Raw genomic sequence first — 16,711 nt, 5'->3', positions numbered from 1 at the left:
GTGTTATCTCTGGTTTCAGGTTACCTCATGAAATGAGGTATTCGCATGAGGCTCATTTTATTGTGCTGCTCATTAACGGATTTTTAGCAAGCGAAAAGTCATTGGTTCTAGTGGTAATTAATCGTTTGTTTTTCCAAGCCTGATGGCTTTCGGGTTTCAGCAGCAGCATTGCAACATTCGGTAAAATAGTTCTTAACCTCTAATGTAATACAGTAGTCGAGTGCCGTAACCACTGCGCCACCCCGGCGGGCCGCGGGATCAAATCCCGGCCTCGGCGGCAGCTTTTCGATGGAGGCGAAAAGCAAGGCGCCCGTATGCTGTGCGATGTCAGTTCACGTTAAAGAACCCCAGGTGGTCGAAATTTCCGGAGTCCTCCACTACGGCGTCTCTCATAGCCTTAGTTGTTTTGGGACGTTAAACGTACCCCACAAACCAAACCAAACCATCTAATGTAATACGTCACATGTGACACTTCTCGATAGTATGTTATAAGAATTTCTCACTTCAGTACAAAAAACAGTCGCAGGAAATAGCTTGACAGCGTTATCGCTTTAACTAGCATATTTTCGGTGCATTTGTAAAGGCACCCACAAACATTGTGCTTCGCAGAACGAAATGCGCAGTAAATATTCATCGTTATGTAAAGCACTATTTCTTAAATAATTTAGAAGATACTACCACCATTTTCTGACTTTATTTTAGCAAACTGAAAAGCAACCACTGTTCCAATTACCGAACTCTTACTCTTACCTCCAGCTTCTCATCCTTGATGAGCCTACGACGGGCTTAGACCCCGAGACACGACGCCACATTTGGGATACCTTGCAAAGCATGGCCAAGGACAGGACATTGTTGCTATCTTCGCACGACATGGACGAAGCAGAGGCCATCGCAGATCATGTCGTTATAATGTCCAAAGGGAGGGCCATCTGCAGCGGCTCCACTGCCTTCCTCAAAAACGCCTGCGGTGAGCTACGTCGTTATACCTTATACATTGAACACGTGAAGCACCCGTGAAAGAGTGCGATCGTCCTGCTTAACCTGCTCCCAAAAAGTCTCTCGCCGGATTGTGTATGACGCAGCTGCCACTCCGTTCTACTCCGTAGCTAGCCGCTCCCTAGCGTAGCACTTCTGAGACACTAAGGTAGGTGACGGGACACTTCTGTGGTTCAGTGATATAGCTTTAGGGTGCTTTTTGATGCGTTCATTAGTAACACTTATTTTAAAAGAATTTTATTTGTTGAAGAGATTTGTACCGAGTGCACGCGCTAATGTAGCTGAAAGAATATTTAATACTGATATTACTTCTGTCTTCTTTACCACCTTCTTCTTTACCATCGCACGGACTTCGCTCAACCCTCGAGATGGCGCCAGTATCCCATTATCGAGGCTGCTCATAACCTCCCGATCGTCAGGTCTTTTACTAGGCTGTTTGCTACGCGCTTTTTTTCTTCTTACCACATTTCGATTTTTCTCCGTCTCTCTTCGGCTTTCCATTACCCGTCAAATCAGTCAAACTGTCTAAGGGGGCTATTCTTCCTACCTCTCCTCAGCACGTCTAAACGCACCATCCCAGCTAGTATGCTACCGCTTCTCCATTGCGGCTGTTGTCACATGGCTGCGGGACGCCGTTGTCCCTACTTCGGCACATAGAGAGTGGAATAGACGAGTTATGCCTATGAGGATCACCGAGGATTCTGAGGATTAGCTCTCTGCCATCTTAATCTCCTATCTCCAAAAATCGATACCCCTAGCACATATCCTTCCCGTCCTGACACACTGTCCCTCGAGATGGTCACTATTGGCCACGCCCTGTAGAACTTGACTCTTTTCCCCCCTCATCCGAAATCAAACCTTGTGACACCGCATGTCGCCGCCGGAGGATGTGTCTGACACATTTACAGCTCGCCTTTCAATCCGTTTTCCCAATTCTATTGCACAACGAACGTTTTATGCCCAACGGCCCCTGTAAAGTGTCGCGTATATTGACAGCTCGTACAAATTTGAACAAGACAAGAGATCTCATGAGTTTACAAAAACCGCCGTCCATTCAGCAGCCATGCTACGTATTCCAAATGCAATGATAGTACTCTCGCTTATGGCACCGCCTACAGCAGTTTTTGTAAAGATACATCTCATTTGCCCTATTGCGCAAAAAGATGTCCACAGCTAAAAGATGGCAGAAAAATATTCCGAGTAAAAATAATTTTAAGCTTCAGCCATAAGTAGCTGTACAATTGTCCCATTTTGATTGTATAAAAGCAAGAACACATCCGCCTATTCCTTCCGTGATAGCTATGCATGATGCCTTAGTCCACGACGTATAGAAGTCGTAAATTATTTCTATTTATTTTTTGACACTCTCATGGTATGCCAGGAAGTTTCGGTTTGTTTTACAATATGACGTAATACTGTTGTTATGCATAAGACACAGCACAATCCTAATGAATGGAATACATCATTTAGTTTTAAAGAGAGAATTGCTAAATGCCAGAAAGAGACACCAGTTTAATAAACTGCGGATAATGATAAGTGAAGCATATTGCTACGCGATGACGACGACGAAGTGTGTCCTCTTGCCTCGCGGAAGGGACAAGGTGATGAAGTCATAGAGGTCCTTACACTAACTAGAGGGAAAGCTGAGAGCGCTGCACTTCAGCCACCATGGGCGCGCTAAGAATCATGGGCCGGTGTGCTACTTGTTGCGGGAGAGTCGGTTTTTCTCGGGTACGTGGAGTGGCGTTACTACGTTGTTTCTTTTTCGTCATCATCATCATATTGATACAAACTATAGTCGACGATGAAGCCGAGACAATCAGTGGCTAGTTGACGTAGACGATGAAGTGGTTGCTAGTTGACGTAGACAACGAAGTTGGTTGCCTGGAACCGCGCTCAGACCGCTGCTTGGACCCCTCTCGGAGAGCTTTTGACACAAGGCGTAACCTTTCTAGGTGTTGGTCGAAGGTGGTCGAAAATATGACGACATCGTCCAGTTAAACCAAACACGACTGCCACTTCAAACTGGACAGAACGGCGTCCATCATGCGTTGGAACGTGGCCGGTGCCGAACATAGGCCAAACGGTAGCACCTTAAACTCATACAAGCCATCGGGTGTCACGAAAGCCGTCTTCTTCCGGTCTCTCTCATCCACTTCTGTTTGCCAGTACCCACTAGTCGATCGAGTGAGTCGTCTATGCGGGGAAGTGGGTAAACGTCCTTTTTAGTGCCGAGATTAAGTTTTCTGTAATCGACACAGAACCGCAGAGTATTGTCCTTCTTTCTGACGAGAACAACCGGCGAAGCCCACGGGCTTGTAGACGGCTGAATGACATCGTCGGAAAGCATTTCGGTGACCTGTCTCTGAATCGCTGCTCGTTCCGTTGGAGAAACGCGGTATGGGCGTTGGCATACGGGGCGCGTGGTCTCGTCTGTTATTATACGGTGCTTGGCGACCGGAGTTAGGCCCACTTTGGAAGACGTTGCGAAGCGGTCTGCAAAATCTGCCAAGACAGCCGAAAGCAGATCCTTCTGAGCCGGCGATAACTCGGCGTTTATTTCGACAGGTGGCAGAACGTGACGAGGTCTAGTGTCGTCTTGAAGGGCTTCTTCCACGGTGCACAAATGTGGACACTCCGCAACGTCTTGGAGGAAGGAGATCACCGTGCCTTTGACGAGGTGCTGAAATTAGTTCTAAAAGTTGGTGAGCAGAATGGTAGTGCAGCCATCCCGTAGGTGGACGAGGCCTCGGGCAACAATGAGACCCCTCTCAAGCAGCAGCGGAATATGACCCTCCGCCTTGCCCTCAAAGTCATGAAATAGGTCATTCTGCACGCGCATTACGACACTTCACCGTGGTGGCACCGTGACATCATCCTCACAATACGCAGAGCATGGCTACAGGGATCGCGGGTGTCTAAGCGTGCCACTGCCCGTTTGGTCGAGAATGTGACTCGTGCCTCATGTAGGTCGATCACATCACCGTTTGCCTGCAGAAAGTCGAGCCCCAGAATCAAATATCTCGAACATTCATGCAAGACAACGAATTCCCCGACGTAGACGAAACCCCGGATGCTAATTCGGGCTGTGCACCTTCCGGCCGGGCTAAGGAGGTGACCTCCAGCCGTGCGAATGCTAGGGCCCAACCATGGCGTCACAACTTTGCTCAATTCCTTAGCGAAGGCGTGCATCATCACTGAATAGTCTGCACCGGTGCGAAGTAACGCGATCGTGTCAGTTCCGTCAAGTGTCACGCACAAATCAGAAGTAGCGCGTCGGGTGCTGTCGCTACCCTGCCCCTTTGAGAAATCAGCGTATCGGTGTATCGGCGCCGGAGGATCTTCAATTTTTCCGACAGCAGCGGCCCTGCCTCCGGAGACCGCTTGCATTAGTTTTCCCGGTGTGGACTGGGAGAACGCCGCTCGCTATTGCTGGGGTCTCTGCGAGGACTTGGGGAACGGTACCGCAGCGGTGATGACGATCCTGCGTCATAGCGCCTGTATCTCCCAGGCCTCTGACTGGCCGACAGGTGAGCTTCTATTTCGAGTGGCCGTTCGCCGTTCCGTGGACAGGGCGCATCGGGTCCGAAGCCGCGAAGTCCCACTCGGCGATACGGGCATGCACGGTAAAGGTGGCCGGCCTCCCCGCAGTGGTAGCAGATTGGCCTGCGGTCCCGCGTACGCTACACGACCGACTTGCGAGGGCGTGTAACAGGCACCAAACCTTGAGCCGATGCGTCATACGGACTGATGTGGCTAACCACCGGTGTCGGGTCAATAGGACCACAGGCAGCTGCTTGACGTTGCAACGAACGCGTACGTTCGTTAGTCGTCGACCCGTGGAGGCATGGTAGCGACAGGATCGTAGGCAGCTGACTGAAGAGCAATGAATGTGTGCGTTTCATCGACGCACTGCAGTACGTTGGTGACCGAGAATTCACGAGCAGCCTTGCGTACTTCATCTCTGACGACTTCGGTCAGTGATATCACTGGCGCACTCTGAGGCAGACGGAAACGTTGGAGCTCCTCTCGAACAGCCGACCGAATGAGGTCACGTATGTCGTCCGCACCGTCTCCATGGCACGACGAAAAAACATCTGGGGCCAGGCTGCTGACACCTCGGTTTTACTGCCGGGCCCGTTGTTGAAGCGTTTTTTCCATGGTCGTTGCTTCCTCGAGGAATTAAGCAACGGTACGCGGTGGACTGCGAACGAGGCCCGCAAACAGCTCCTGCTTAACTCCACGCATGAAGTGGCGAAGCTTCGTCTCCTCTTTCATACTGGGGTCTGCGCGCTGGAAAAGACGGGTCATGTCGTCACAGAACATGCGTACGCTTTCATTTGGCCGCTGGTTTCTGGACTGAAGTGCAGCTTCAGCTTTCTCGCGGCGATCGGCGTTGGGGAAGGTGATCAGAAGTTCATGGCAAAAGGCTTGCCAGGTGGTAAGGGCGTCCTCGTGGTTTTTGAACCACGTACGCGCAGACTCTTCTAGGGCGAAGTAAACATTATTGAGCTTTCGCTCGTCACTCCAGCCGTTGTACCGAGCCACTCGCTCGAAGGTAGCCAGCCAATCCCCAGCGTCTTCGAAGACATCGCCGTGAAAAGATGGTGGTGTTCGTGGCGGGTGGCAAAGGATCGGAGCTGAGAGCCTGGGATCAGTGGCCATGTCGAGGTGGCTCGAGAGTTGCGGCTGCGTGATCCTCGTAGGGGTGGAGAGGGGCCCAACCTCAGGCGACTGTCCGCGGCCGCGGCGACTGAGTCGCTGGTGGACCGGCGTCAGATCCGTCGTGAAGCGTGTAAACGTGCGAAAGCGTACCCAGCGCACTCCACCAGACTAACGGGTATTGCGTCAAACGTCCAGGCAACACCCTGAGCCTAGAAGACTGCCGAAGTCCGAAAGCGGTCCAAGCAGCGGTCTGAGCGCGGTTCCAGGCAACCAACTTCGTCGTCTACGTCAACTGGCAACCACTTCATCGTCTACGTCAACTAGCCACTGACTGTCTCGGCTTCGTCGTTGACTATAGTTTGTATCAATATGAAGGTGCGTACATAGACCGCGAAAGCCATAGTAGCGAAGGCGCAAAAGCAGACGTCGCCAACAAAAGGTTTCTGTTTTCCGAAATGCCAGTAAAAACTTCCTTAAGTGATTGCGCAACCATATATATTTCCAAAACGTTTCTTTCCTTTCAAAGTGTGCCTATTAAGTGCAAAATATGGGTATTTGTGCTGCTCAAAACTAAGCCAATAGGAGAAAGAGCCATCGCTTATATTGGATAAATCTCACACTGACATGCTCTTTCTTTTCCTTTTTGCAATTTATAGTCTTAATATTGAATGATAGGACATTATTTACTGTAGAACAACTTTTATCTTTGCATTAGTTTTGGCCAAAAGCTGTAGTTCTGCACTCGGTAGCTCCCGGCCCATGATGCTTTGAGCGCCCATGGTGGCTGAACTGGCCGTCTGGAAACTCCATGTACACTCCCATAGACGGCAGCACAGCTTTCCCTCTAGGTAAGAGTAAGAAACTCTATGGATGAAGTGGGACTGGTTCCGTGTTACTGCTCGCTGATGTGGCAGTTCTAACTGTGCTGTAAATATACTGTAAAAACATCGAGTTTCCAGGTAACATCTTGGTGGAGGTACTGCAGTTGATTCCGGCGTTAGCCTCCGCACGACGGAACGCCGCAGCGCCGCCTGCTTTCCTTCCCAAAGGGGCGCTCTCAGCACTTGAGGTGAACGGACGCACTGGCATGAGTTCCGTGTTTCGGCACTGATATCAGCGATAAATTGTGCCATCAACCTCGAATATTTGATGCATTGAACTGCGGAAGTCACGAGGATCACGAAGACACCAAGTTTCTGGGCAAGTGAACCTTTTTCCGCCTTTTTTGGAAAGATTGTAGTTTCCAACTACGGGGGAGGCTAACCCTAAAGAGGCATAGTGAGCCGGCAGCAGCTAGCGCTGCTGCGCAGGCGAAGTGCGCACAACACCTGGAACCACAATAATAAAATGGAAATCGTCGTAGAAGGAGAAAATACAAAACCCGAGGAACTCGAGGTGTCAAACCAGTGGTTCGTCAACTATAAGGCTCGTACTATGCGCTTGGAGGAAGCGCGTCGACAGGAAGAAAAAGAGAAAGTGCGAACCAAGCAGAAGGGAATGAAAATGGCCGTGAACTCGGTGAAAAAACAGTACGTTCGAATTCCAATAGCAACGGAAAAGATCATCATAAGGCCGCGTGGAGGCCTAGCGAAGCTCATGACACGCGGAACGCTGGCATTGGGTGACATAGTCAAGCTGGCGGCGGGTATAAATCCGAAAGAGGAAGGAGACAAATACTTTGTCTCGCCAAACCTGAAGCAACAGATGATTCTTATAGCAAAGACAAGCGAAAGCTGGAGATTGAAATATCTCAGCCTGAAAAAAACTGAAGGTCAACGGGGAGGACACGGAGGTTACGGCGTATCCCACAACACCGGAGACATGCGGCAAGGGCGTCATATACGACATCCCGGTATTCTGCACGGAAGAAGACATGATGATAAGACTGAAGAGAGTAGATAATCCGGAAATGTACGGAGTCAGAAGACAAGGGAAGAATCTAAGGTTGTGATGATAATGTTCGCCCAAGAAGAGGTTCCAAGATGGATCATTTTCGGGGGAGCTCCAGTAAAATGCTGGCCATACAAGAAAAAGTACGAGGTAAGTTATGCATGCAGAAGAATGGGACACAGAGCGGACGTATGCCCGGATCCGAAGAGCAGCAAATGTAGGGGATGCGGAAAGGAAAACCCACCGGATGACCACAGGTGCGAACCAGTATGTCAGATGTGCGGCAAGGGACACATCCTAGGAGACAGCAAATGCAATTCCATCTGCCGTACGCTATATATTGTCAAGGAGCGGCGCTGGGAGAAAATCATGGAGATGGAAGAACGAAGGAGGCAAGAACAAGAATGGAGCCAAGAGCTGATCCACAAAAACGGATCCGAGTACAGATTCAGAGAGGATTCTTTCTCAAGACTCGGGGAGGGAAGTGGAGGGCACAACTCGAGAGAAACCGCAAGGGGAGGAGATCAAGCCAGAGGGAGAAGCAAGTCAAGAGACAAGAGTCAACCGAGGGGAAGAAGCAGCTCCAGTTGCCGACAGCAAACCAAACAAAAGACCAAGGACGCAGCCAACCCCAAGCAAACCAGCAACCCATGGGGAAGATACAAGGCGCCGGGAGAGAAAAGCATCAGCTTCGCAGAAGGGTCGCAACCAGGTAAGGGGAATAGTGAGGATGAGAAAATAGATAGGTTAATGAGGCAAATCGAGGAAATGCAAAAGATAATAGAAAAACAAAACAGAACCATACGAAGACTTGAAAAACAGCAGAATCCAATGCAGGCACAAGCTCAGACGCAATAACTCACAGCTGTAGCAGGAACGTAGCAGGAAACGAGGAGGGAGCTAATAGTGACAGGGATATGAGACCTATACAACCGCCGCCGGCGAAACGCAAAAGCAATGACACGGGGTTTTCGCAAGACCTGGAAACTAGGGTCACATGATTGGAAAATTGCTTCCCGAAGCTAGAGAGTGTGATCACAAACTTCACAGATTTTATGAACCAAATGCATGCACAAATAAATGCACAGATTCAGAAGATAAAGGAAGGGATAAAAAGCAGGCAGAGAATATTAGCCTAATACAGGTGGAGTTGGCAGCCAACAAAGGGTGGCAGCAAAAAGCAGAGGACGCGATACTTCAGCTTCAAGATGGACAGAACGAAGAATATTAGCAATCAAATCTGGCAATGGAATTGCAGAGGTTTTAGGAGAAAGAGGCCAGTGCTACAGCATGCATCTTAAACAATTAGAAAACCAACCTCTCGCAATAGCGCTGCAGGAAACAGGGGGTCCTGGGAAATTGGAAGGATACCAAGCTTTCCATATTTACAAAGGAGACAGAACGAGGGTGACAACGTTAGTAAAACGAAATGTGGCAGCTCTGGAGGACGACATAGGATCTATGGACATAGAACACGTGTTCGTGGAGGTATTAGCCTGGAGCATCTCAGAGCCTAATATTTTCATATTCAACAGCTACAGCTCGCCAAAGCAGAAAAAGATCAGATTCCGTGCATTAATAAAAAAACGCTAAAAATATATGCGGAGGGCAACAGCTACTCATAGTAGGTGGCTTCAATGCACATCAAGCATGGCGTTACAGTAGACAATGCTCCAAAGGCAGGCAACTACGGGAAGATATTCAGGAGCAAGGCTTCACATTGAATAACAACCCAGACAGCCCGACGAGGATAGCAAATAGTGTCAGTAAGGACACGTCTCCGGACCTCACACTTTCAAAGAACATAGAAGGTCTAGAGTGGTACAACGTGGAATTAAACCTAGGCAGCGACCATTATATCATAGTAATTAATATAGAAGGAGGGCCGAAAGCGCGAAAAATCAAGAAAAGCAAAATCACTGAGTCGGACACGTTAAGAGACTGGAGAAACGCCGAGGAAATTCCACCCATAAACAATATCGAGGAGTGGTGTAACAGGCTTAAACGAGACGTCCAAAAGCGCACCAAAATTGTTCAGGGGGAGGATGCTTCAGAGGTGGTGGACAGCCGGCTATTGCACATGTGGGAAGCCAAGCAGAGTTTCGAAAAAAGACTTAAGAAACAAAAATGGAACAGGTGTCTTAGAAGAAAAATGGCGAAGCTTAACAAAGAAATAGAAGGCCACGCACAAAACCTATACGAGCAAAACTGGGGAGACAGGTGCAATCAAATGAAAAACGAAATGGGTACGGCTAAGACATGGAGTATAATGCGACACCTGCTAGACCCAGAGAAAACTAAAACGCAAACTTCCATTAAGTTGATAAAGCTAGGCACCATCATGGAGGCAGCGATGATGACTTCCTTAAAGAACTTAAATACATCGGGGAAGTAAGGAAATATAAATTAAAAACCTACAAGGGACACCGAAACCAGCGACTAGATGCACCCATAACGGTAGCTGAAGTGGTAGCAGAAATCCCTACACTAAATACAAAATCGGCCCCAGGGCGGGATGGAATAACGAACAAGATGCTAAGGAACTTGGATAACGACTCGGTAGTTGAGCTAACTAATTTCATGCAGAAATGCTGGGAAACAGAGGAAGTACCAGAGCAATGGAAATTTGCTGAGATAGTGCTAATACCCAAACCCGCAAAGCCTCCGACGGTCGATAATTTGAGATCATTATCACTCACATGATGTCTAGGTAAACTTTTAGAACATGTGATTTAGAGGAGGCTGACCAGATACATGGAGGAGAATGAGCTATGGCCCCGGGAGGTGATAGGGTTTAGACAACATCTTAGTATGCAAGATATTATGCTCAGGATACACCATGATATAGAAAAATCAAGATCAAAAGATGGTAAAATAATTTTAGGATTGGACCTAAAGAAGGAATTTGACAGTGTAAAATACGATGCTATTCTGCAGGGCTTCACAGAACTAAACGTAGGGGAAAGAATGTATGAATATGTAAGAAATTTTCAAACAGATCGAATAGCAAAAATAAGATACCAGGGGATAGAATCTTAGATATTCGAACTGGGGAGCAAGGGCACGCCACAAGGAGCGGTGCTATCGCCCACACTTTTCAACATAGCCATGCGTGAACTTCCAGAAAAGCTAAAGAAAATAGAAGACATAAAATTTAGCCTATATGCGGATGACATAACTATTTGGATAAACAAAGGCAGCGATGCTGGAATCGAACAAAAATTGCAAGAGGCGGCAAACAACACATACAATATGCAAAAGAGAGGGGCATGAAATGTTCCTCAGAAAAATCGGAGCTGTTTATATGCAATCCGAAACACCTGAGGCAAAAAGAACAAGTGGACGTAAATATAGATGTGGAGGGACGAGCAGTCCCGAAAGTCGAGCAAATGAGGGTGCTAGGAATGGTCCTCCAAATGAACGGGTACAACAGAGAAATGATAAAGAACCTGGAAGGACAGGCCTTACAAATGACAATCCTTATAAGGAGAATAGCTAATAAAAAAGGAGGCCTTAAGGAAAGTAACCTATTAAGCCTCATACAAGCTGTCGTAATAAGCAGGGTCGGGTATACCACGCCATACTTAGACCTCAAAAAGGCCGAAAAAGACAGGATCAATAGCATGATCAGAAAATGCATTAAAAGAGCACTACATCTCCCGGCAGGTACCTCCACGAACAGGCTAATGATGCAGGGAATACACAACACTTTAGATGAAGTAATTGAGGCAACACTAGGTACACAACAAAGAAGGCTAGAGAAAACTAAGAGTTGAAGGAACATATTCAGGGAAATAGGTATACAACCGAAGGAATACTGAGACACGACACAGGAAATGAGAGTGGAGCTCCGGAATCGGATCCATATCCCCCGATTACCAAAGACCATGCACCCTAAATATAATAAGCAAACACGAGAGAAAAGGGCCGAAACACAGACACGGAGATTCGAGACGGAAAATTCAGGTAGAATTGTATATCTAGACGCTGCATACTGCGGCAAAGGAAAATTGAAAGCAGTCGTACTCAATGTCAAGCAAGAAATGGTTACAGCAGTTTCTATAACAACAAAATCGATACAGACAGCGGAAGAGGCTGCAATAGCACTGGCTCTTGCTCAGACCGAGGCAAAATACATAGCCAGTGACAGCAAAAGCGCAATCAGGAGCTACACCGCTGGAGTAATAGCAAAAATTAGGGGTAGAATACTCGATCAAAAGCGAATAGAAAGAGACGTCACCCTTGCTTGAACGCCAGCCCACGCAGGCGGGCCCGGAAACGAGGCGGCACACAAACTAGCCCGAGACCTCACACACTGGGCTGGAGGAGTGCCACCGGAGCAAGGCAAACAAGAGGACCTGATTAACTATAGCGAAATAACAATGCACTACAGACTGAGCAGGAGGGTTCTACCACCACCAGACTCCACGTTAGGCAAAAAGGAAGCAGTAGTAGTATGGAGAAATCTACAGAAAAATACATACCCGAACCCAGTTCTTGTCAACCATATATGGCCAGAAATACGATCAGACCTATGTTCACTATGTAAGGAAAGTGGATCTCTAGATCACATAATATGGAAATGTGCAAAGTTACCGGGCAGGGCTAAAAATATAACTAAAGACGCCTGGGAGCCGTTTCTGCGAAGCTCAGACCCATGAGCCCAAAGAGAAATTGTTCGACTGGCCGAAGATGCCGCCGGAGTCCAAGAACTACCAGCCTGCAACTAAGGCGACTGTCCCACCTTCCGGGTCTAACCCCCGAAGAGCGGGATAGTCTCTCTGTTGGACGAATAGAAGTTCTCTCTCTCTCTCCTGCCCAAACAAGCCTCAAGATACCGTCCCCACACCAACAGGGACCTTGCCATCGGTCATCCTCACCCGCCCGCGCGATCCTGGCAGTTTCACTGGTACCGGCGCTACGGACGTGGACGAATGGATACGCAAGTACGAACGTGTGAGCACCTATAATCGCTGGGACCCCACCCTCATGCTAGCGAATGTTTTTTACCTCGAGGGCACTGCGCTCGCCTATTACGAGACTCATGAAGATCAGCTCACCAGTTGGGATACTTGCAAAGGGAAGCTTCGCGAACTCTTTGCAAAGCCCCTTGGTCGAGAGCTTACAGCGCAGCGAACCCTCGAGACCCGTTTCCAGACAGCTACTGAGTCATACGTGGCCTACATTCAGGACGTCCTCGCCCTTTGCCACCAAGTAGATCACAACATGTCGGAGTCCGCCAAAGTTGGTCATATCGTGAAGGGCATCGCAGACGATGCATTCAACCTGCTTGTGTTCAAAGATTGCAACACAGTTGACGCCATCATCAAAGAATGCCGCCGTTTTGAAGACGCCAAAAGTCGTCACATAGCCCACTCATTTGCCCGCCTTCCAGATACTGCTCCGACTTCTTCGTGTCAAGATTTGCCGTCCCAACACCAGCCAACTTCGACTGAATATGTAACCCGTATCGTACGCCGCGAACTCGAGACCATTGCTCCCGCTACCTTGCGCTACATTTGGCCGACGGCCACCACCCGGACGTTCCCCTAATTCAGGCCGTTGTCCCCCAAGAGGTCGCCACTTTGAGACTCAACTCCGTTGCTGCCGTCAGCCCGCCCACTGTCGCCGACGTTCGCTCAGTTTATCCTGGTCGACATCCTTATGACACCGACGTTCGCACAGTTTAGCCTGGCCGAATTGCTTATAACCGTGATCGTCGCAACTTTTATTCTGTCCGACCTGCCTATGTTGCCCAGCGTCGACGCAATCCTGACGAATGGCGCACATCTGATAACCGACGTATTTGTTTTACTTGTTCCTGCAGCGGCAATATTGCCCGTTATTGCCGAAATCGTTGTTTCCAGCCACAAAGGTCCCGCCTGCCACCCTCCTCTATCTACGATGACCATTCTCGTCCATTCCCACCTCGTCACGACCCTTCAAGCACAGCCGCTGATTCCGAGTCTTCACGCCTCAACCGATCACCCTCCCCCCACCACCATCAGTCCCGTTCGCCCCAACGCCGTCCTTTTCATCCATATGGCCGCTCTCCGACAGAAAAATAGGCGCTGCAGCGTCTAGAGGTGGTGATGCAGTAGGGACCACGATCTCACATCCGCGTCTAGCTCTTCGTGCACACCGTAATTGGCGCACCGTGCTCGTGGATGGCACAACCGTTCAAGCCCTCATTGATACTGGTGCGCAAGTTTCTGTCATGAGCCCAGAACTCCGTTCTCGCTTGCGAAACGTTCTTACCCCTGCCCCTATACAGCTTGTGCGTGTTGCAGATGGAGCAACTTCAAAGGTTATTGGCTTGTGCACTGCCCGCGTAACGATTTCTGGCCGCCATACTACCGTCCTTTTCAAAGTTCTGCAGCATTGTTCTCACGACATCATTCTTGGCCTCGACTTTCTTTCTGACCATGCAGCCATCATAGACTGTGCTACCAGTGTAGTTGAACGTGACCTGCCCTTTCCTTTTGACTCACCCTCTCGTGTTCTGCACCGCCTTTGTAGTGTCGACTTTGTCCGCCTGCCACCTGAAGCCGCAATTTATGTTACGTTTTGCTCTGTACCCTCAATTCCCGATGGACAATATATCATTACCCCAACCCTTGATGCTCCCCTAACCCGACGCATTGCCCTTGCGCATACAGTCGTCCCAGTGGCCGCGAACCAAACATGCCTCCCTGTTCTCAATTTTGCGTCGCAAATCCAGCCCCTCCCGCAAGGCATCTCGCTCGCCCTTTGTGTCCTATAAAAGAATGTAATCTCTCTGCTGTGACTACCGGTTTACCGCCCTCTTCTGACTGCTCTTTATCTGAAGTATCCAATCTCCAAGACTGCGCCAAGATGACCGCTCCGGACCTTTCTCCTCCACAAGCTCATGCACTCTGTCGTCTGCTGGCATCTTTCAGAGACATTTTTTCTATTTTGATCAGCGCCCATTGTCTCGAACTGCCCTTGTGCAACAACGCATACACACCGGTGGCGCAACTCCTATTCATCGCCGTCGCTATCGCGTATCCGGTGCTGAACGCCAGGTAATACAAAAGGAGGTTGACTAGATGCTCGCTGAAGACATCATCGAACCCTCGACGAGTCGTTGGGCGTCCCCAGTTATTTTGGTCGAACCGAAAGACGGCAGCTGGTGCTTTTGCGACGATTATCGCCATCACAACAGTTTCACTAAAAAGGATGTGCACACTCTCCTAGAATTGATGATGTCCTAGATTGCCCCCATGAAGCTAAATACTTTTCTTCCATCGATTTACGGTCCGGGTATTGGCATATCGCTGATGACGGGCAGGACCGTGAAAAAACAGCCTTTGTCACACCAGACGGCTTGTACAACTTTAAAGTCATGCCGTTTGGTCTCAGCAATAAACCGGCGACCTTTGAACGAATGATGGACTCCCTTCTTCGCAGATTTAAATAAACAACCTGCCTGTGCTACCTTGACGACGTCGTCGTTTTCTCGCTGACCTTTTCTTCGCACCTTGAACACCTTGCCACTATACTCAATGTATTCCGTACAGCCGGCCTTCAGCTCAATTCATCAAAATGCCAGTTTGGTCGCAGCCAACTCACCATTCTTGGACACATAGTTGACGCCTCTGGAGTACGACCTGATCCGGCTAAAATTCAAGCCGTCAATGACTTTCCGCGTCCCCAGTCTTCGATGGATTTGCGCAGCTTTGACGGCCTCTGCTCTTCCGCCGCTTTATCAAAGATTTTGCCCGTATCGCTCGTCCTCTTACCGACCTACTTAAGAAAGACACCGCTTTCACGAGGGACCCTGACCAGCAAGGTGCGTAACGCTTATAAGCTTACTGAAGTCTCCCCCCGTCTTGGCTCATTTCGATCCCTCAGCTTCCACAGAAGTTCGAACAGACGCCTGAGGATATGGGATCGGTGCAGTGCTGGCTCAACACCAACATGGCAACGACCGCGTCATTGCGTATGCTAGCCGCCTTTTCTTCTCTCCAACGCGGAACGCAATTATTCGATTACTGAGCGCAAGTGTCTCACCCTTGTATGGGCTGTCGCTAAATTCCGACCTTACTTATTCGGCCATCCTTTCTCAGTTGTCACTGACCACCATGCGATTTGTTGGTTGTCATCCCTAAACGATCCCTCCGGCCGTCTTGGTCGGTTTGCTTTGCGCCTTCAAGAATACTCCTACAAGTCGGTGTGCCTTCATCAACATGCCGATTGTTTGTCTCGCAATTCCCTGTGTCTTCGCCCTTTCCAATCTTGCCAACATAGCAGGCGAGCAGCGCAACGACCCATCTTTAAAAACCATCATTGAAGGCCTGGCATCTGGAAGAACAGATTCTTCTATCCAGCTTTTTGTTGTACAGGATGGTATCCTCTACCACCGTAACTTTCATAATGACGGTTCTCCCCTCCTGTTGGTGATTCCCAAAAAGCTCCGCTGCTCTGTAACTCAAGAACTCCACGACCTTCCCACGGCTGGCCATCTTGGTGTGTCTCGCACTTACGACCGGGTACGGCGTCGTTTTTTTTTTTTGGCCGGGAGTATACTGCAGCATCGCAGCCTGTGGCACGTGTCAGCGGAGGAAAAAACCATCCCAGTCACCAGCTGGCCTCCAACAACTTATTGACTTGCCCTTAATACCATTTTGTCGTGTTGGGCTTGACCTTCTTGGCCCCTACCCAACGCCACGGTCGGGTCACAACTGGATCGCAGTGGAAACCGATTATGCCACACGCTATGCCATCACCCGAGCTTTACCCACAGCTGCCCGACGGATGTCGTTGACTTTCTTCTACACAGCGTCATTCTCCATTACGGCGCTCCTCGTCAATTAATCACCGACTGCGGTCGCTGCTTTTTGTCCCGAGTTGAAGACATCCTTCGCTCATGTTCTACGAAGCATAAGCTCGCGACCGCGTGCCATCCCCAAACCAACTGTCTTACCAAGCGCTTCAACCGCACACTTACGAACATGTTATCTATGTATGTATCACCTGATCACCACGACTGGGACCTAGCGCTGCCATATGTGACCTTTGCTTACAACTCTTCTAGGCACGGAACGACGGGTTATTCACCCTTCTTCCCGCACTTTGGCAGGCACCCCGCTTTACCATCGGACACGTTGGTTCCGTCCGCTGGCCGCCCCATAACTAC

At 49.2% G+C, this 16,711-nt stretch overlaps 1 protein-coding gene across 1 annotated transcript; it reads left to right on the top strand.

The window, feature by feature from the left end:
• The first annotated feature begins 831 nt into the window (after positions 1-831).
• Positions 832-13,104, top strand: LOC146193811 (uncharacterized). The gene is made up of 2 exons (XM_084600612.1): positions 832-967; positions 12,407-13,104. The coding sequence occupies exons 1-2, from the start codon at positions 832-834 to the stop codon at positions 13,102-13,104; spliced, it is 834 nt and encodes a 277-aa protein (XP_084456738.1).
• Positions 13,105-16,711: the final 3,607 nt, after the last annotated feature.

The sequence above is a fragment of the Amblyomma maculatum genome, chromosome 4, assembly GCF_055883805.1.
Source record: "Amblyomma maculatum isolate TAMU_Amacu chromosome 4, ASM5588380v1, whole genome shotgun sequence".
NCBI lineage: Eukaryota > Metazoa > Arthropoda > Arachnida > Ixodida > Ixodidae > Amblyomma > Amblyomma maculatum.
This window is presented reverse-complemented; position numbering and strand designations above follow the sequence as displayed.

Excerpts from the sequence above, each read along its gene's own strand:
- LOC146193811 (XM_084600612.1), top strand. The coding sequence starts at position 832 with ATGGCCAAGGACAGGACATTGTTGCTATCTTCGCACGACATGGACGAA. Across the intron at positions 968-12,406 it reads CTTCCTCAAAAACGCCTGCG|GGACCTTGCCATCGGTCATC; the intron begins GTGAGCTACGTC and ends CCACACCAACAG.